The sequence below is a fragment of the Etheostoma cragini genome, chromosome 16 (assembly GCF_013103735.1).
Source record: "Etheostoma cragini isolate CJK2018 chromosome 16, CSU_Ecrag_1.0, whole genome shotgun sequence".
Lineage (NCBI taxonomy): Eukaryota > Metazoa > Chordata > Actinopteri > Perciformes > Percidae > Etheostoma > Etheostoma cragini.
In genome coordinates, this window is record NC_048422.1 from 16,104,350 (window position 1) to 16,127,161 (window position 22,812).

A 22,812-nucleotide genomic window follows, 5' to 3' on the forward strand; every position below is an offset into this window, starting at 1 on the left:
AGAAACTTGGATAGATTTTTAGGTCTTCATTGGCTCTGGTCCAATGACAAGAGTGGCTCTATCAACCCTCTCTATTCATTCACTTCAGCATGTCTTTTCAAAGTGGGATCAATCAGAACTATTCATTTTTATAAATATTTTTATTCTAAATAACAACCTCCATCTCGCTTCTTTGATTACAGTGTATGCTGATTTGAGGCCTTTAAAATGCATTAATGGCTACCAGATTTGCATTTATATTGGTTTTTCACTCAGGCACACAAGAACCTGAGATAGAGCTCTGTGAACAAAGACCAAAGAGAGAACACGCATTATCTGAAACACATTCGACCCCATAATAGAGTACAAGCAACAGAATGAGAGATGCTAGTGTGAGCAAAACAGGCAATCGAGTTTCACCACTAACTGAAACATACATTGATACACATTATTCAGCTGCAGGTCTGATACAGAAGCAGGATGCAGCCAGCAGTGAAAGTGGCTTTCTTGTGATTTATGAATACCATATAGGAAATATACACTGCATACATGCATACGATAACAGGGGAGGGGGGAAAAAGGGAAGGAAGGAAAGGTTTGAAGATCGCAATCACTAGTGACACAGCCATGACGATTACTTAATAAAAAACACACTCCAATCATTTCTTTAAGAGACATCGGTCTGGAGGGTGAGGATAATTGGTGCCTTATGGTGTATATTTCCCCTTCAAGCAGCTGTGACCTTTTCAGAGCAGTAGACAAGAGGCTTCCTAAATCTGTGTTTATCCTTCAAATTAGGCGCACTGCCCATGTTATTAAAGATGGGGCAGATTTGTTTGTTGCTGATCAGGTTGGCATTGTCCAGGCCACGTGCCTCGGGGGTAATCTCTCTTGATAACAGAACCCGAAAGGAATGGATGCTTTGTCTCTCTGCAAATCTGATTCAACCACTTTCCACCACTAAATCGTTGAGGCACAGAAAGTCCCCAGGGAAATTTACAAAGCGATTCAGTTCTCATTGCTGGTTAGAGTAGAGCACGGCTGGGCAATCATGTGCCTAGAAGGACCGAGGGTATGTATGATTTCATTCCACCGAAACACTACACCAGCTGATGTCACTGATTTCCTCACCCCTCTCTGGCTAAAGATGTACTAATCATTGAATTAACTGGTGGTCCAGGTTGGGATTAAAATCCTTGGAAAACGCTTGGACCTGTGGGAGATTATTTCACACCCTTGCCTCAAATACTGTATGATTATTTAATAAATATGTAATTTTTCATTTAGTCCACTAATTCATCTGTAGAAGACACTGCAATGTACAGTACAGTTAGTCCTGATAAGTTCAAAGGCCTTATTTGAGGGCAATCACTCAGAACATAGCTAAAAAAATAAAAGGAATCAATCAAACTTTACCTGGACTGACAGTTCTGCAGATGTTTGACAAGTGGATGTGGATTGTTGATTGTTGTCATATAATTTGTTACAAGAAATACATCAAAGTCTTCATGCTCCTAAAGCAAGATTTAATTGTTTTGTCATGAGGAAAGGTATATCTAGCACTGATGGCTAAATTTGATGCCACTAATGGTTTGTTAAGAGGCAGAAACAGCTGCCACCTGGGCCCGGCAACGTTCCCAGCAGCCTCCGACATGCAAACACACACTCTCTGTTTTAATAAATCACTACAGCATCACAGATAGCACTCGACGGCTGTACAGCGTCTGTGGAAAGCGGCTTCAGAAGTCTTGCCTCTGAGATTCATGTCTCTGTGCAACATCCCACTCTGTCAAGTTACACATTATGCAAATGCATTGTTTACTGTTCATGTGACAATATCAAGGCATGAAAGTCAGTGGGGACCGGGGGCTGTGGCAAGTTACCAAGAGAGACAGAACTGAGAGACAGAAAACAAACTCTGTAAAAGAACTGCCATAGGAATGTGGCAAATGACTCTCTTGCTCTTTCTCATTCTTTTTATACTTCTAAGTTAGCAGACTAGGGATAAGAAAATCAAAGAAATCAAAACACAACATTCTGAAAAAAGAGGATTTCTATCCCTTTTCCTCTTTATGTAACAAATGGGGAGATATGTTATGCAAGCCAACCCATAGGAAGAAGAAGAAGATGCAAGAAGAAAGTTGATAGTAATCAGTGATTTAAAGATAGAAGTTTTTGTAATGTCTTAGTACAGTTTAGAGATAGGGTTAGCATAAAAAATTGAGAACTAAAGGTATATTAAAGTAGTGCACAGTTTCTGTTGCCTCTATGAGGAATTCTAAGCAAAAGATTCTATACAAAACTGCCGGCGCTCTCACATGATACAAGCCTTCTGTGATGGCGCAAGTGCCCCCACACCTCCTCCACGTAGTTGCTAGTAGCCAAGGAGGACACGGAGTATTACAAAAACATAATGGACTCTTCAGAAGGGATTATTATCTCACTCGAGCTTCTACGCGGGAAAGTCACAATCTTCTAAACATAGCCATACGGAGAAATAATGAGAGAGTTTTGTGGAGCTGAGTCTTAATTATCTTTGTAGCAATTCATTTGGCAATTGTTTGAATGTAATGGACGTTTAATAATATCAAAAAATTATGCCCTAAAGCTTTAAGTAATTTGATATGTTTGAAATTTACAAGTAGGGAACGGATTGATTAGATCAATCCTCAAGAATGATTTATTCCTTGTAGGTTAATGCACTTATTGGGCCCTGACTCTTTTATTAATTTTTGGTAGTGGGTAATTTATGCAAGTTTTAATGTTTCATAATATGTGGTTTATCAATAGCCAGTTAAAATGGTTAGGGGTGTCCAATTTTGTAATGTAAAAGTCATTGTTAGGAAAAATAAAAGCTAATGTAATGCAATGCTTCACATCATGATCAGTTTACCTGTAAAAACATCTGTTTGGTGTCTTTCTAAAGACTAAAGGAATAGCCCTGGTGGTGATGTCATCAGGGTTATGTAGTACGAAAGACATGTAAGGAAAGGTATTTTTGGAATTTGATCCATGACTAAAAGTGGAGTGAAGGTCCTAGCAGAGCACTTTACTAGTATGAGAAAAACAAATTCACACTGTAGAGAGTGGTCGCAAGCCAGTATAAAAGATGCACTAAGAGCTTTTTGCAACTAAAATCTCAAAATAGAAAAAAAAACATTAAAACAAACAGATTTTGAAAAAGTCTGTGTGGCATCAGTGCACAGGCCGAAAGTGAACTTACCTATAAATTTTATATCTGGTCGTAAATCCTTGGCGGAATCTTTCCACAAAGGACAGATAACTCCGAGAGTGGTGGAAAGGTCCACGGTCAGAGATGAGCCAGTCATATTGCTTGGTGACATGTTGTTCAGTGGCCAACAGGTCCTGGCGGGAAGACTGAACTGTTATATGGTCCCATATAAACAGGAAGCAGATGACCTCAATAAACCTCCAGTTCATGCTTTTTTTTAAGCCGCTCTCTGTTCATTCTCGCTCCATTATGTGGAGACCTGATGGGAAGGAAAAGAAGAGGGAAGGAGGGAGAGAGACACAGAAATTGAGAGCTGTTACATGACAAAGTCTATTTTAGCAGTACAAAAAGATGTCATAGAGTTAGGTTAATTGTGTTGTACAGAACAAATAAGATATTGCCCTTGTCATTGTCACTTTACTGTGACGTGATGTGTATTTATTTGCTGCTCTTACTGCTCTTGAGATTGTTCACCTTCCATGCCTCCCTGGAGTTTTTTTTTTTTTTTACATCTAATTGGTGTCATGATAAGTTCTGACAAGGTTAGAAGGCTGCTTTACGATATGACACCCAGCCACTAATGTGGAAGAACTCCATCTCCCTTTACCCAGTGGTGTCAATTACTGCTAGAGGAAACTTTCAACTATTGACTCGCAACTTCATGAATTGTTAAAACTAATGTGATACAAAACATTGCTTTTTTCATCAAACACAAAATAAGAACTCAATTGTGTTCCACCACAGCTGCTAGGAATCGTTAATACAATTGTATTTATGCCCTTAGCTTTACACAATGGCACCTTAAAACTAAATGTGACCCTGATTTCTATATAAATGTGTTAGAGACAATACATTTTTTTTAAACTGGACGCAGTGCGCAAAGTAGCAGAAACAGGTCATATAAAAACGAAGGAGACAAGATTTATGGTGCTATGTTTATTTAAAAAAAGCCTACATTCAGCAGATAACATACACCGAACGTTTCCTGGATAGGGCAATTTACAGTAAAAGGAACTCATGCTAAGAATACAGTAATATGACTTATATTGTGATATATTATACAGTATTAGGGTTGCACAATCAATTGAATTTTAAACACGATCACAATTTTGACTTTCCACAATCTAATTTGCGTAATTGAGTTGATAAGAGTTTTTTTGCATAGCGCATCTACCGCTCTGATCATGTGCCAGTCAGAGTAGTTCCCTGCACCACGCAGCTTAGTTTCTAGATGTAGACAGTCACAGAGGACAGAGTAACGGGAAGAAAACTCAACATATAGCAGTCGGTTATGCGTCGGTCTCAAGGTTTACCAGTTTACCAGTAAACGCAACATTTTGAACCGTCTGTTTTTTAGACAACAGCAGTGACCAGTGCTGGTCGGTGCTAGTAGCGTCTGTTAGCTGTTAGCTCCTCTGGGACGCAGCAGTGCTGTTAATATAGATATGGTTTAATTTTGCATTACATGACCCATTTTGTCTGTAAAGCCGTGCCTGTGTTTGGATTGCTCTTCTACGCTCTTTCGTCTTAATCTCCGCGCAGCCCCGCCACACAGCGCCGGTCCACACTTCTGAGATTTGTCTACAGTCTTAATTTTTTATTAACACAGCTGTGTTTTGTTTAATATGATGGGCAAACCTGTATTTGTACCAGTGTTTTCACGGGTAACTGCTATTGTGGCGCCACGGCGAAGAACACAGAAGAAGTTAGTGAATGCAACTAACTTCAGTTTGTAGAGTAATAGCGTGTGAGACAGAGGCTGCTGGGCCTGGGCCAGAGATGTGACCCATGGCCAGAATATCATAGTTCATAAAAATGCAGCCCAGTGACGACACAGACATTTTATACACAACGTGTGTATCCGCCATTCGACCCATGCTGGACCCGTTCATAATGAGTCAGCCGTCTCTCTGTGAGTAGCGTCCATCAAACTCCCCCTCGCAGTTATAAACGGCCTATATGACGATAAAATTAGTTTTGGTTAAAATCAACAAATAATCGTGATCAAAATTTTCATCAAAAATAATCGTGATTATCATTTTGGCCATAATCGTGCAGCCCTGTATAGTATAGTACTTCATAATCTTTTATTTTTTTCAAGTTGCAGCAATCTACAAAGCTCCATTACATTTAACACATTCACATCCCGCGTAGTGGAAAAAACTGAAAGACAAATCTTAAAAACATTTGGTAAAACTTAAGTTGAACTTTTCTACATAGGAGTGACATGACACTGTCATGAACACACGATACAGTTATGACACCTGAACCCTAACCTTAACTTGTCATGCCAAACCAAATGACACTGTCATGTTACGCTTATGTGGATACCTTCCAATAAAGCCAAACATTTTACGATTTTAAAAAGAACATTAAAATTACACATTTTCTTATTTTGAGTTGCCTGTGCACATTATTATCCACTTGGCAGTGAAATTATGTCTTTAAGTTACGGATAAGGAAATGATTTTCATCAGTAATTGCATTTAAGAACTTCGGCCTCTGGCCGTGGAGCACCCAACAGTGTGCTATCAAGTGCTACTGTATGCAAAAATCCTCCTCCTTTCATGGTTTGTTAGACAATACCACATCATAAAAGAGCAGAGAAAATGTAATTGCCTAATCTTTTCTTGTTAAATAGAAGATGAACTACTTGATTGCAAAACTTAAAGAAACACAGGGGCATATTTTGTGTGTGTGTGTGTGTGTGTGTGTGTGTGAGTGTGTGCCATATCGCGGTTAACAATAGTGTGCCATTTTCTTTTGACGCTAAAAATTAATTCTGTTTCATTATTTAAACAATGCTTCACCTACTTGCCAAAGGATCAGGAACAATCTAGGATAATTTGAAAATCTCTACTTGCTGTAAGTAATTATAATTCTACTGCCATATTTGAAGTATAATCAGTTCTTAAAACTGATTGTAATGAAATCAAAACTAACATTGAGAATACCGCATTTCAGCTGTAATTGCGCATTTGACAGAGGGAACACAAGCCTCTTCATCACCCTATCAACAAGACAGTCAGTGGCAATGAAAAAAAATTGACAGTGAACTGAACAGGGTCATTTAAGGCTAATTATGTAAGACTAATTTGGGCTTGGCTGTTAAAATGAAACAAAACAATGTGATAGAGAGGGCTGATGCCGAGCAGGGATTGATAATGAATTCCCTTTGTGCAAAGATGGGGTGTGAGTGTTACGTTTCATTGGAAAACAAAACATCTATGAGTAAATGTATCAATGAATAAATTAAAAAATATAAAAGAATTGTTCAATAATTGATTTTGATGAATTACTTCACTTAGTGACGAGAAAGGTCACATTGTAAGTATGTTACAATTAGTACCTTGAAGGTTGAATGGGACATTCTTTGTTTTCAAACATACAAAAATACAAAAGGAATGTGAGTATAATTTGTTGTATTTGGTGTACATTTTCTTTATTTATCATCATGGCCACATTTTCTAACTTAAATAAACCAAATAAAAAAGCTGTTAAAAAAAAATAAAAAAGTTTCTAAATAAAATTGTATTTCAAAATCCATAAGTTTTGCATATTTAGACTTTACGGTGGCTTTTAGGAGTGAACCATCAACCAAACTTTTTGTTTGCCAAATTCAGTTTTGCGAGCACTCCTGATGCTAGTAGTAGTTTGCTAGTAAATATTAAGCTCCACCAACACCACATATCATATAAAAAAATACTCAATATTGACAAATGGAAAATTCATACTTTTTGCCCAGGCTAGATATGTTTTGTATTAAATATGGCAATGACTGTACTAAATCTGTTTAAAGTGGTGCTACAAAACTGTTTTAAACACATTTTAATGGCAGGAGCAAAATACATTTGGCACATTTGTTTTTTTGGATTAAGATGCATTTTGTTTTTCTGTCTGGAATTTGAATTACTGTTGTGCATGTTCATTATTGTAAATTTGGTAAAAAAAACCTGATTGTTGAGGACTAAGTCCTTTCGGATTCAGCTGGGGCTTTCTGCAAGAATGGAGAGTTTTTATTTGTACTTGGAGGCAGTACCAAACAAGTAAGGTCAATGTCTTTACATGCCCTTCATCTCCCATTTATTACATTCATTGCTGAACCCCTCACTCTGATTTTACAATTACATACTGACACCTAAAGTTATCGTGTGCGCTTGATTGTTCCACTACCATTAAAATCAGTGCATTTGACCCAGAAGCTCAGTCATTTCCCCCACTTGAGGTTTCATTGCTGTCTGAATGTCCAAAACTTCCAAAGGTGAGTACAATTACATTCGTATGGCCACATGATAAGAGTAAATTCTCAGTGCTTCATTCTCTAAGCCTGTTTTGACTGTATCTGGGTGCCGTGTGAGATCTGTCTGTCTTCCACTGCCATGAAATGGAATTTATTTAATGCCCTGCTTTGCAGGTTTTGGATCTGAACATTATCACACCTTAAACTAAAATGTATTGCTAGAAAAAAGGGAGTTTTGTTCAACAAACAGCACTGAGTGATAAAGAGGATTAGTAGACAAATATGAGTCCTCGTTGCCACTAAACTCTCATGAATGTATTTTTGTTGCATAAAATATTTTTTCAATATTAAAAGATCTTATTGTCTCGACAAGGAGACCTATTATCATACATAGTACTGTGATAAAGAAGAGGTCCTATGGGTACAAAAGACAGTAATTCCTCACAGAAAACTGTGAGGAAACATTTTTTTGTATTTAGAAAAGTATTCATATTAGAAGAAAAGCTTCCTAAAAAGGAAACTGTATGCCCACATCCCAAGGTCTGAGGGACCACTTTACTTAATGAATGAACACTGAATTTAAAAAAAAACTGTCCACATGGTGTGGAGTGATGGACTTTTGGTATTTCGTGGGTTGGAGCCATGTGATGCAGTGCACCAGATGCAAAGCTGGAAATGGGCTGGGATTAGGATCTGAAAATATGCAGACTCTACGCCACGCTGCTCTTTCAGCTTAACAGTTGGGAATATTTAGCACAAACAAAAAGGATTCCCTCAGGAATAAACTGATGTTCACTTGCAAAAGTGCTGACTCAACAAGAGCAAATATGCAGCACTGTAAATAAGCCACTGAGGGCAGATAATGTTAAATTAGCTTGGGAGGAGATAACACATTTGGTTGATAATTGCTGCCCAGGTCCTATGAGAACTGTTGTCCGATGTAGTAAACAGTTCAATGCCATCACAAGGAGAGCCAAATAATTTGGTGGAGAACTGTGGGGATAGTTTAACAACTGGATGGGGAACATCCGCTAAAGCCAGTCCCTCACTGCAACTGAGGATGTGACTACCTCTGCAAACCCAGTTTGAAAGGTTAAAGCTGTGGGAGGAAATTTTGGGATTTACGGGTGATATTAACAAAAAACAACAATCATATTTTTCAGGTCAGACACTGCAATCAGCATACTCTCAAACATTAGTGGCCATGTTCTAATGAGAAAAACATCCTGGACTTTCGTCAACCAACATAGGAATGCGTTAGGGATGCACCAATTTATCAGCCAAACATCGGTTTCAACTTTGATGAATTTCATCATTGTCTTATAGGCAAATAAGATGCCATTCACCGATTGGCAGTGGCCTGTGTTGAACTGTTGTGTTGCATCAATTTTGTGCTGGCTAAATGGTGAGTTATTTGCACTGGGACAACGGGTGCGGTGTTCACGTGTGGATTGTTTTCAGCTCTGCGTCGCACATCTTGGACCAGAGGAAAATAGACTGAGCTGCAACAAGGCAGAATTGCTTATCTTTGTACAGAAAAAGATGCATCTTACTGAAAAGTAAGCTGTAAGGTAAATACATGTGATTTGATTTTTCTTTTTATCATTAATATTCAGTTGAGGAACCCTACTGTGTGGTAAGGCTTTTCCTAAGAGGCCAATTTATTTTTTTAAAGACGCCAATCTTTAGGCTCATGTTCCAGCCACCTGTACTGTAAGTTTGTACTTAATGGAAACACAAAAATGTTGTATTCTATATGAAAAATGAAATGAAAGATATGTTTATTAATCTTTTTTTATATTTTATCGCTTTTCTAATCTCTTCTACATTTACATTTAATTGTATGTAATTTGTTCACAAATTCCTCGTTTTTGTTGACCTTTGTAAGTAATGAACTTGAGAAGTACAGCAGGCAAAAAGACTTTTAAAGCAGTTATTCAAAACAATAAGATTTTGATGGAGACCTTGTTTTGATGCAGCCAAACAAATCTAATATTAGGCAGAAACTTTAGTGTTTTAGGCAGAGCAGACGGTCACACTGAGCCAGATAGCACCCGTCTTCACAACACAAGAGCCTCAGACTTAGAACCACAACAACTTAAATGTTAATCCTTATTGTCTAATTCACAAAAACAAGCAAACTTTTTGTCCTTCATTTGTTGATCGAGCGACCAAAACAAAAATTCACTGATGAAAAGTGCTTACGTCAGATTGCAGGCTACATAGCTAATTAGCTGCTTAGCTGCAGCACATTAAAAAGCATGTTAACCTACCTGCAAAGTAACTTTGGTCCAGTTAGATGTCGGTGTGGTCTTTACTCTTTAATACTACTAAGAATACTGTCGGCCCATGACATTTAGGCTACAGGGCAAGTTTGTTTACTTTGTTTCTCCTTCCCTACGGTGTAACACAGGCACTCTGGCAGCTGCTGTCAATCAAACAGACGTCGGACAAAAAGCAGCAATTCTGACCTTTTTCTTCTTTTCGATAATAAAAACAAAACTATAAATAATACATTTTAAAAAGTTGACATTATTTTTAAGCCATACTGCCACTTGAATTTCACATTGTTTTATTATTGTACAAATTGCACATTTAATCATAAAAACATAGTCACCTTTATGAAAAAATGTCCTATTTAATGCAAACACTGAGAACTACACGCTGATGTAAAGGGTCTGAACTTGCATGGCTGTTCCAATCACTCCATTTTACTGTGTTAGTGCTACCAAATTAGGCGTCACTGTTTCACATTTCAAGAGTGCATTTTGATTATTAAACAAAAAATAACAGCCCAAAATGTTGTGTACTTGACTCCACTCTATCAAGATCATGGCAAAATATGCATTTTCAAACTCTCTCTCCATCCTGAGGTGTTTGTGTCCTGCGTGAGATCATAACTCACACATAGTCCAAATGTGACATGCACAAATGAGTTTGTTGGTATGACAGAAATATTTAAATCAATCATTATCTTCTGTTGTTTGTAGATTACTGTTATTTGCAGAGTGGATTAGTAAAACAGAGAGAGGGACGGACAGAGAGTGGATCACGTTTACCCTTGAATAAGCGGGGTAAAAAGGGGAGGATGTCTGCTTCAGGAAATCACAAGACAGGACAAGGGAGGCTTGTTTTCTCCATCCTCTTTTTATACAGCCTTATTCATGCTGCAACTCCTCCTCCATTCTGGTTCATTCAAGGGGATTCAATCTCTATTCTGGTCCCGTCACTAGCTTTGCCAATCAATTCCTCTCTCCCCTGTGTGGGGCCCTAAGTATCCCTCTTGATTCTATAAAGTTCATAAGAATGGGGAGGCTTGTTCTCCTTATTTGTATTCTAAATCCCAGTGAGGCAAGAGATCAGGGTAGAATGAAGGCTTTGCAAGGAGACAGGTAGACTCGAGGGAATTAGAGCAGATATAATGTATTTTGGCACCATCCATCTAGCCATTGCTTGTGCATGAAACCTGGTCATCAATATGTAATATTTATTTTTAAATTATTTGTAGATACAAGAAGATGGAGTTCTCCTTGAACAGTTATCAGCATGACTGCCTCAGAGCAAATTCATTCCCAGGGATATAGGTATAATACGCGTAGTGAAGCAAAACCTTTGACGTAAGGTTATGAATGGCTGGCAGCCCAAATGGCTTTCTTTACACTCTTCTAGGTTATTTTAACTGCAAGTCATATTGATATGACCTCAATAGGACGAAAGGGTTATGAGATACTGGTGCATGGGAATGACAATATCATGAGATAGCGGAGCAGCATCTAAATATGCCAAACCAGTGTATGAATTCTATGAATTATTGCACAGCTCACAGCTGTGTCGGGAAAGGCCACTTCCAATTGCTTGGAAGCAACAGAGGAGGGGGAAGGCCGGCTGTGGCTAACTTCATTTGTACTGGATTCCCCCCCCCCCCCCCCAAAATAATCTCTCGCCTTGCTCCTGTCGTTTCTTTTAAAAATAAGGACTGCAGTGGCGCCCTGACCTTCAGAAAACACGGCTGAGCAAGCACCGCTTGCTTATCGTTTGATAATTAAATTCTCTGGATGGTCAGCAACCAATCAGCTCAGCTCGAGGATCAATGGCGGATTTTAAAGAGCAAACTAATTCACTAATGGTCAGAGTTATTCCAATTTACCTAGCTGCTGAATTATTGTGTCCAAAAATCTATTCGGGGGAAGATCAATGCAAGCCGGGGAGAGGAGCCGGTTGCATCTGTCATGTGAAGCAGTGCAAGGAGTGTGCTGCGAGGTGTATTTGATAGCTGCCCAGTTGAACAGCAGCGAAGTGGGGGTGGTTTATGACATGATTTCAAACAGGGACTGTCTCTGTCATAAAGCAAACTAATTGATGAGGTATCAGAGTAAACTCGAGAGCAAACACCGTGGATGGTAAAGGTATAAGGTTTTGGGTGAGTGATTTAGATAAATCAAGCACATTGACTAACCGAAGGCTAATTAAATTTTGCATGAAATGAAAATGAAATTCATTTGATTCATGGGGGATCCTGCAGCAAGCAAACAACATTGTGACTTGAATTATTTTTCCCATGCAGATTTTCCATTCAATCTGTTATTTTAATACACAGACCTCACCTTTCCCTTACCATTATGAATGGGACAGCTGAACTGATCATCAGTAGCATATGTCTCTTAAACACACTGAGCCAAAAAGAGAATAGATGTAGGAATTTGCTCCTATGTTCATCTCATTCCAGGAGAAGGTGTTGTGCACTGATAGGAAACAATGAATGGTTGTACTTCTTTACTTTAGCATCAGTGTATTTCACCAAAGAGAATGAGATGCTAGCTGGAACAAGCAAGCCATTTGTCACCACATCCATGACTGCTGCTGTATGCTACTATGGCTGCGTTACAGATGAAGATTGATCATTTGTCAACTCGCAAATTGGCTTTCAAGTGCTTTCTCTAATTACTCTGTGGTTTTATTGATGAAAAACCACTGACTGCTTTCCCTTCGATTTACCTCGCTGGGCACCGTCTTTTTTTGGAATATGTTGTCTCTCACCATCGTCTCCAAAGGCATTAGAGAGGCAAATAAAAAGGGGCAAGATGCTCCAACCTTAACATATTTTACATGCTACCTCTTGTTCTAAAGTTCCACTGAAACAATGTGAGATTAAAGGCAAAAAATGCCAGAGCGAATTCCATTCCCTTAGCTGGTCACACTCAAAATGCACCCAGAGGAGACCCTGACATGAATAAGAGCCTGAATAGGAGTTGCTGGGAGGATGTAAATGACACTCTTCGCACTACAGTTCTTTCTAGCTCATGCATGTAAATGTCAAACGATGTTATGCACTGAATAGACTCAAAAGGTTTTGACCAAAGGAAGGGATGAACAGGGAGAAAAGGGATGTCTCACAGTTTAAATGTGTTTACCTCCAAGAGAGCACATACAGTATAAGATAAGTATAATACAAATACACCCTAGGTGCTGTTTTCTCTAGTGTCTGCATCCATGCACATACTTGTTTGTCTTTGTTGCATTAGCAACTGTAAAAAATACAAATCCGTAACACGCATTTCACGAAGCTGCAGTGATGCTCACCTCAGACCCCATTAAAATTCTTCCATTCTTTGCTGTAATTACCAGCAGAATATACCAGCAGAAGGACCTGCCTCTTTTCTGCCTTCTGTGAGTGATCTGTCATAATTGCTTGTGTCTGTAATATTTTATTCACATCTCACTATCAGTGCCACGGGGCAGGGTGTGATGAAGTGTTGTTGCGAGGCAACTGTGAGACTGCAATTGGATTTCAGAGCTGCATTTTATTTCCCAGACATATTTTTGGGGGAAATATCACCTTATCTATCTATTACCTCTTGCTCATTTTATTTCAGTATCTGAGGTACAGAACTCTGGTTGTGTTCTCATGCTGGATTTTATCGTCACATCATAAGATGAAACTTGAACAGAACAATGTGTTTCACTCAAACTCATCCCTCCCCACTTGCACTCCTAACAGATTTCTATAGCCAGGTGTTTATATATCACAGAAGAAAAGTATGTGACAAAAAAGGAAAGATACAGGAAAATGTTTTGCCAGCACAATTCTGAGCATGAATGCTGCTTGACCTAACCTTTACACAACAACCTTCTGCTTTTGCACATTTGTTTTTTAGGGGCGATGGTTCTCTGACAGAAATACATAACAGCTGCTGCTCTCTCAAGAGACTGGACCACTGGCATTATGTGGGGAGAGATTTTGTCCAGCTGCAATGGGTTATTTTTGTTTGCCTTTGCTACCCCCGTGTGCTCCACGCACTCTGAAGCAATGCCATCACTGAAGTTACTGACCTCATTTTCTTCTTTGTTTACTTTCCTAGTCACTCTTTGACAAATTGCTAATCACAAGACTTTGGCATGAGTTACCATCTGACCAACCTCCTCGCCCCGAATGGGGTGTTAAGGCGATGGTCTATAGGTCCTATTGTTCCTAATTCAAAGCCATAAATTTGTGAAATGGACAGAAAGCAGAGGAGGTAACACAGACTCAGTGGGTTCCATAAATCAGCAAAACCTGCAGAGACACAGAACAGATGGCAAAAAAAGTGCTCTCATCTCAATTCCTTGCAGATTAAGCATGGCAAAGCTAAACTGCTCTGTATTAAGTATGTTTCGTGTTAATGCTGTGCATTAGTTTTTTATATTCAAAACTGCACATCTGTAATATACCATATATAAGAAGGGTGCGCTATTGCATATGCTCCTAATCTCCAGATGAATTGGATGGATTTGCCGTTTAGCCCTGGGAGCAATTTTAGTGATTACTCTGCAATGCCAAGGACAATGAAGTCACAAAACAGATGGAAATAGCTCATTTGGATGTGTTTGGGAGTTTGTTACTGTCTAATTGCAGATGCAAATAGGATTAGCCAATAAATCTGATATATATATATATATATATATATATATATATATCTATATATATATATCTATATATATATATATATATATATATATATATATATATCTATATATATCTATATATATCTATATATAGAGATATAGAGGTCGTAACTTTTTTTCATTACAGTTTTTTTGTGGTCATGACTTTCAGTGATTTTTACTGAGTGCTTCAAATAGGAAGTGCTTCACTGTATCTTAGAGAAGAGACGCAGTGAAAAGGGTTCAACTTTTGGAGGCTGCTCTGTCAATATACACAAGCACGCTCACATGCACGCACATAGTCATACAGTATATAGATCCACATACGCAAAGGCATCCTGAGCAGACATTTTTAAGCCTGATATGACTAAAAGGATGGTGAATTTTTGCTGAGAAAAGCTCATTTTTTCTGCACCATATTTCATCTCCTCTTCCTGGGAGGTTATCGTTTGCAAAAACGTGCCCTTGATATGGGTTATAGCAGCCAACTTGTACCCATTCCCCATGTTAAGATTGAAAATAGAGTGCTCTTGACCTCTTGCCTTTGAAATTTTCCCACTGTTGCTGTATTCCTCCCCTAAGATGACACTCTTTTTACCCCATAGCTCTGAGGCTTTTGCCACAAGGCTAGCGTTTTCATTCTTCTTTGCTGACGGAAGACGGAAGTAAATTGAGTCATAAGCCATGTATAATGCATGTCTTCATATAGAGATTTAACTCGGCTGCGGTTGTAACCACTAAATGCATTCTCAATGCATGATAGCCAAACACAACATGCCCACAGCTGCTTAATAATTGACAGATCAAGTTTTCTAAATCTTCTGATGCTGCTATTGTGTCATAATGTGTTACCAGAAGAGGAACAAGATGCCCCTAAAAAGGGTCAAAGCAAAACATCTGAACGGGGCAGTGACAACTTAAGGTTAAAAAAATATGTTTCTTTATATTTATATAAATATGTCAATACGTAGATCTGCACCTCCGAGGGAATGGCAAATGTCCTGTCTCGTTTTCTGACTTTCTATGCTTGGCTGGATCTATGAATTTGTTTCTTTTGTTGCGGTAAAGCCTTTTTTCGCTGCCATGTTTAGATGAGTCAACCTTTAAATTTTCCATTCAAATAGCTGATTTTTATTGTAAAACTAATCTGCTCTAATGACTGTGTGTATTAAGATTTCAATATTTGCTTAAGGTGGAAAGATAGTGTGTGACAGGGAGGATTTTGTATTCCCTAATTTTCTATTCATCTTAAGCATCAAGTTGTGTGTCTGCATTATTTTGCGTAAAGTCAGGGTTCTCAACACGGATCAAATAATTGCTGGTGATTGCTTGGATTGTTAAGAGACCAAATGAAAACGTATTCACAGTAATGCTGTGCTGCTGTTTAGACAAAAAGACCTTAGGATGCATTTTGGTTAGAGTTACGCTCTAAGTGAGGCTCCTACTCTGACAACCATCTTAGTCTGGTCTGGAAAAAGCTTTGATAATCCATTTACTCAAGGCATTGACTTGGTGGAATGACACTGACATATGGTACAATTGTTGATAGTGGTGGAAAAAGAGTGTTTTTGTTAAAGTGCCAAAAAGGCGACTGAAAGTAACCAGTGCCTCTCAGAAGCAGTCAAATGGGTAATAAAGAGTGATTAGTGATTAGCTCCCATGTGGGTAAGACACAAGGTGGGAATTCCTTGGCTTACTTGATTGGTTGATGAACTAAAAGTGAGGCTGACTCTTGAATTTCAAAGTGATATGATAATAGAGGGAGGAGGGAAAGAAAGGAATGCAGCCAAGAGGTGTGGCTTCAAAAGAGTAATGAATTGAAGAGTAGCCTAGAGGTGAAAGAATTAAGAATGAGGTAGTCTTCCTTATTAAACTTTCGCTGAGCTCAATTACAACGACAAAGACTTGTCTGATGAACCATTCGCACAAAAGATCATTGCAACAGAGCATCAAAGTACAAGCACTTTTCATGGAATATCTCCTGAGCTGAATACCTTGGCAGAATACAATCTGGTGTCACTATCTGTGTCTCTTTAAAATGTGACCTGTTTTCAGAACTACATTTTTGTCCATGTAGCCATATTGTTATCCAGCCAAAGGCTACCACCATTGCACTTTTTTCTGCACATGACTCTGAGTTGAATCTGCCGCGTTGCCTCTTCTATGCCCTACATTGGTGTCATGTTGGTGTGCAGAGTCTGCAGAAACACCAGAGAGGATAGAGCTCGGGCAAGCTTCATCTGGAATGGCCTCTCTATCATCAAAACTAACAACACAAGCTTCATCAGCAAGGCAGCGCTATGGTCTTTGGGGATAGTTTGTGTGTGGGGATGTGTGTGTGTGTGTGTGTGTGTGTGTGTGTGTGTGTGTGAACTTGTGCGTGCATATGTAAATTTGTACTGGTCCTTGTCCCCTAAGATTTCAATCAATGATTTTTCTGTTTACAGAACATGTCGCATGCTGTAAACTATTTTATTTATGTGGATGAGTGAGCAGCAAACCAGGGTCAATGAACAGGATCAATGAAACACACATTTGTAATGTGTCATTTTCGACAGAAGACTAACCATATAACCACATAGGTCACCAATGGCGTGATTAGGTAATGGGGAACATGTTGACCCTGTTTAGTGAATACACAATTCCTAACTGTTACTACGGTTACTATGTTAGGATAATGGTAATAGTTTCCCTTTTGTTGAATCATCCATTTTCCAACATTTAGTTAGGATCTCTAGTTTTGAGGCAGTTACTTGGATAATGACTTTGCCTAGAGCTTTCAAAATACCAATTCAGAATAAAAAAATTAAATAAAAAATGCAGCAACATGTATTTCTACCAGCAAATGTCAGGCAAGCATCATATTGAATGATGCGTTAACATCACAGTATGCAGAATGCCCACATCAATGCAGCTTGACATCCATAATTCATTTGTTCGGGAATAAATACAGCCAAACATGTTCGCAGTGAATCCCAGTATAAAGTGGTTGATTAAATCATATATGAGATACTTCTGTATTTACAGTGCACACTGTGCATCTTTTCCCAGTCAGCACATTGTCAGCAGTTTGATTCAAACACAAATCTGACTGAAACACAAATAATTTCCCAGTCTGGCTCAGGCATGCTTGTCAGATTTTGCTGCGTTTTGGTGCTAAAATGGCATTTCAGCGTAACAAATAGGCCCACTGCGGGCTGATTAGTTATTCTTTATTCATGGCTGAAACACTCAGGATCTGTTTGTGTCTATCTTCTTTGTGTGAGGAACAACATATAAGACTGATCATAATAATCCTGCTTCTTGTTGATTTCATGTTACTCCCAAATTAGAAGAGGACTTCTAATGGAGTGAGGTGCTAGGTTGGTAGAGCGCTGGCAGCACTGCACTTGGTTGAGAAAACATATCATTCATGTTTAGAGACTCAATCAATGTGTATTTCCGATGCCTCTGTACGTTTTAATTGAAGGCAACCAGCGTGTCACCCACTGAAGTGTTTCAGAATTAATCAAAATGGGAATATATTTATGTTTTATTTCCTGCATATGGTAAGTGTATCCAGTTTTACCCAATTAAGATAACAATTAATTCTATTAACATAGAGAAATTTTACTGCCTCTGTTTGGCTGAGTCTTCCACCGAAAAACTCTCCCAAAAGTTGTTTGTTCAAGCAGCAATTACAATTCATATTTACGTTTATAGTGGCTGTGCCCTCTAGTGCCCTTCCGTAATTATAACGTTAGCAAAGCAGGATGTAGGGTGATGAAATATAGGAGTGCCAAAATTTGCACAAGGAAGAAGGTTAGGGGGGGTGCATTGGTCGAACAAACCCAGGAATTTCACTCAGTTCACCCTGTCCCGTTTAAAAACGTAAGTGAACAGCAAGTTTTCTTTTCTGGACAAACGAACAAAACTGAACTACCGGACATTCTGCACCATGTCCATAACTGGTAGTTTGGTGTCTAAACCTAACCAAACTGTGACTGCTTCACCTGCTAACAACAAGTTTTAAAACTGCAACTGTTAGGCTCTGCGGTTTAAATATTTGGATGGAAAATGCTTCTGTGGGTCTTATTTCCTGCCACCTCTTGGGGGGCTAATTTATAATACGCTTGTGTGGATGGTGTTAGAGGGGAGGAATATCTTCATATGGTAAAAAAGAACTGTTGGTTTGGCTTCTTGGCTCCGGAGATCCATAAAAAGACTGAAATAAAAAGATAAAAATTAAAAATAAATGTCCTTTTTATTTTTTTTACTAAGGTTCAGTCAATTTTCGCTGACAGATATAATATTGAACTTAAATCAGGAGGTATTAAAACAACATTTGGCCTTGATTGCATCTCCAATCATCCCAAAGCAGAATCTAATTACCCCCGACATTGCCTTGATTGCGTTTGACTTGAATGCAAAGCAAGCCAAAAGGCAGACCTGCTCGGCTTTGCAACTGAATTTCACATTATTACAGATGTTGTAGTTAATCTAAAAAAAAAACAAATTAGTTCACGTGTCCTTTGGCAAGTCTTTCTTGTTTTAAGCTAGAAAAAAACCCTGCTGAAGATTTATGGTGTCAGGATTGTGTCATATCTCGCAAGTGCAATGAAACACGCTCACAAGCAAATTATATCATTTCACATTTCGCAGAAATGACTCTTTGTGTAGCGATTCAACAATCGAGAGTTGTACATGCATCTGCGAGCATGAAACAAAACAAAGGGCGAGGGAGAGAATGGCACCTGCGTGTATTAAACTAAGCAGCAAGCACACAGAGCAGCGACAACACGCACGCGAGTTTCTGCTTTGCTAGCGCTGGAGGGCATACACGCTGTTGCAGGTTAACTGTCCTCTCGAAGTTGATTTCTGCTCACTCAAATGAAACTGACTTTTGACAATTTGGGGGCAGAAACCAAGGAGGCACCGGCCCTCTTATGATTGATCACTTTCAAAGCAATCTAACCCACAAGGACCTCCTTAGTTTTACTTTGACCTGATGCCATAAACATTCTCTAGATATTGCCCTTAATCCCACACCCTTATAAAACTTTTCGAGTTCAGAATTGTCGATGTTGCCTCCGCCATTTCTTTTCAACGCCTTTCTCTCTTTCCCCTTGCTCATGTATTCCCATACTCCAAGTCTCTGTCATCCCAATTCCCAAGGATCAGGAGAGAGCCCCCCTCTGGTTTCTATCCACCTCTAATAGGCACTTCCTTGTGTTACTTGATCACCGGGTGTCAAGATTAAAGTATGGCTACTGCTTCCCAGGGCAGACATAGATGGGAGACAGAGAAAATAGCACTCCATAATTACTGATAAATCGAGCACACTGCCTCCTCTCCATCCACTTCCTCCTTATCCACCTGGCCCTGATGTCAATGTGAGGGGCTGAGCAAGTTAAGCCAGGAAAAAAAATTGACCACGCCAGCCACTTTCTTGCACTGCTGATATTGCAGTTAAGTTTGGGCAATTCAGGGCCAATTGACTGACTTGGAGGTTTTATTCACCCTCCAATTGCCTCCTCTTTGAAGTGGGACTCACAGTACAAGATTCACTAAAGGCAGCTGCAGCCAGAGCACAATGACACCATCTTACACTTAAACTACATACCATAGCACACTCCACTCTTTACCTTACACAAGTAAGCTGCTATTACAAACATAAAGTACAAGTCTTGCCTGCTGTCTCTGCTGGGGTTATAACCTACAGAAGATGACTGATTCACAACAGAGCAAGCATTCCTCTCTATTGAACACTACACATGTGAGGGGGAGAGGACAGCGACTGGCTTCAGTGGTAAAGAATGGCCAGCTGGTTGGGTCTCTTTGTTCCAGCAGGCAATCACAACATGTTGCCAGGTGGCAACCCAGTGCCATTGTTTATTACTAATCCCAACAGCCTTCATGGAAACCAAAGTGGAGGCAAATGGTGTCCAACAGTGCAAGAAAGCCTCTGCTGCAGTGAGACGGTTTTGTTCTGTCCTGTCTTATTGGAGAATTTGAATGTTTAGTTAGGTCAGCAGGAAACCTGCTGGTGACAAGGCTCTGGGCATTACCATCACTAGCAGTTTATCTATGAAATAATGAGGTACATATAGTGTAAAATACATGACAGCTTCACGTTGGATGGTGTGGATGAGCTAAATCTGGCTTTAATCTCCAGTAAAAGTATTATCCTGATAATCAGACTGAATTTACTAAACAAATCGGAAACATCGTTGAGAGACCCATGAAACCAGGCACTTGCATTTTGTCTTTTTGACATATAAATCGTTTCAGAATGCTCACATACAGAAATGTTTGGTAATTTTGTGTAAGGAAACCATACTGTTGTTAACTATCCTAAATAGTTCTGCATAATGGGATGTGTAAATGAATGCCATTTTGTCATTTAGTCAAATTAACTTCTGAAGAAGCAGATATGACAATGAAAAGAGCAGCACTTAGAAACACGTCAAACAATGTGATTAATAATTAAGATATTCCTTTAAATAACTGCAAAAAATGTTTTTGCAATCCAGAAGTTAGTGCCCAATCTACCACATACATCTGTCCTCCTAAGTTTCTGGTTAATTTGATTCAGCGTTTTGTCTTTTTTTTACTAGTTCTCTGGCCACAGTTTCATTCCTATTATTAAATATGCAATGCTTGATCCTCCTTTCAGAAACCATGCTGACAGCTGACCTAACCGTCTGTCCTGCAAACACTATGAGTGTTTTGTAGATTGACCTTTTTCATTCAGAATTGTCTTTTTTTTTAAGTTAAGTGGCCTAAAATGAGACTGGAATTTTTCCCTGTTACTCACCCACGATTGAGTATCATTTTATTTATTTGGGGAATGAAAGTAGTGGTTACATTTATGTATGTACTTTACAGTGTGATCATTAGTATTGCAGACAGTAGCTTTTCAGTAGATTTCTTCATTAGAGTTGTCTAACATGCACAGTTCCATCTGCTTCAGTGTCTATCTGTCAACATCTGCTTCCTTGTTTCATCTTCAGCGGACATTACATGGGGGACTTGGAAAGGTTCAGTTTAAGCTTTTGCTTTATTGAAATGTTTAATTCCACTTCCCTCCCTTTCAACTGAGAAATAATTGTGAATATTGAGCAATTTTGAACCTTAAATTATCTGGAAACACAATAGCAGAAAGAACGGGCCACATTTACTGTATAACCTGTGAATGTTATGATATTTCCATAATTTGACTGACTCCTTTCAAAGCACAGACAGTTTAAATAACTTCAAGGCACAAATGATCATTAAAAACAAAAAGATTTTAATTCTGGCGATCAAACTTAGGAATAGCCTACTGATGCCATCGTTACACGCTATGCAGTAAGTTTTGGTTTATCTATAATTATAAACACAGAATTTAAAACATTACCCCAAATATAAGGAGAATCTGAGGGAGAGCAATATTTGCAAGATGCGCAGGCCTCGAGGTGATATGTTTTGTTTATTGTCTTTTAATTATAGTCTTCATCCTGAGGCACATCCAATTTATATTAAATAGTGTCCAGAACAATATTATAGCCTTCAGGTGTGAATTTTAAACTTTAGTTTGAGCGGATAAAACACAATGGTCAGGAATTTTAAAAGACAAAAGAGTCATGCAAATCCAATTACAGCAGATAATCCACATTATTTGAAAAGACAGGCCATTATGAAACTCACTCAACATTCATTCATTGAGTACATTTAAAATAATGATTGCATGAATGATATGTAGAAATTAAGCTGACCAAATATATGACCACCAGTTGAAGACGTGATACAATGATATGAGAATTACCATAGCAACAGCCCTGAAAGCAATGCCAAATGACAAATATGCATGGATTTCTTGTCAATGTCCCTTTGGCTAAGTGTGACAGGATGTCGTGCTTGGGCATTTAAACTCACATACTAGGAATGCAAATGAACTAATGGTTCACCCATTGGGACACACACACACACACACACACGCAAGGTCAGATACATAGAAAGAATCTATAGGTTGGTACTTCTGTAAAAGTGCTGTGTCAGGCCATTCATGTGCTACTTCTGGAGTCAGTAGCACAATGCCTTTTACAGCACTAAGTTCTTGCAGACAAAAAATGCAGTGCTAATCAACTGAGACTCCCACAAATTGTGTCCATTTTGTTTTAGCAGTTACATTTTAGGGGAAACGTATTGCTGCCAGGATAATGTTTTCTTTATTACACATCAGACTGATGGTGTCATTTAGAATCATCTAAGAGGACACTCTACTTCTTTCTCCACAACTGCCATCCCATTTATTCAAAGAGTTGCCTGTCTGAAGAAACATTATACAGCAATCTAAATGATCATAATCACAAAGATAAGTCACAAAATACTGTTAATCCAAAGTAAATTTAAGGGACAAATATAATTTACTATAACATACTTACTTTACAATTAGGTAACAAGTGAGGTCACAGATTGC

The 22,812-nt window shown here is 38.7% G+C and overlaps 1 protein-coding gene across 1 annotated transcript in view; it reads right to left on the bottom strand.

Moving 5' to 3' along the window:
* brinp1 (bone morphogenetic protein/retinoic acid inducible neural-specific 1) overlaps positions 1 to 22,812 on the bottom strand; it is a 106,215-nt gene that overhangs the window by 75,607 nt on the left and 7,796 nt on the right. The window contains exon 2 of the mRNA XM_034896350.1: positions 3,203 to 3,470. Coding sequence (XP_034752241.1) covers positions 3,203 to 3,420 — 218 coding nt within the window. The 5' untranslated portion in view covers positions 3,421 to 3,470. The remainder of the gene's footprint in view (positions 1 to 3,202; positions 3,471 to 22,812) is intronic.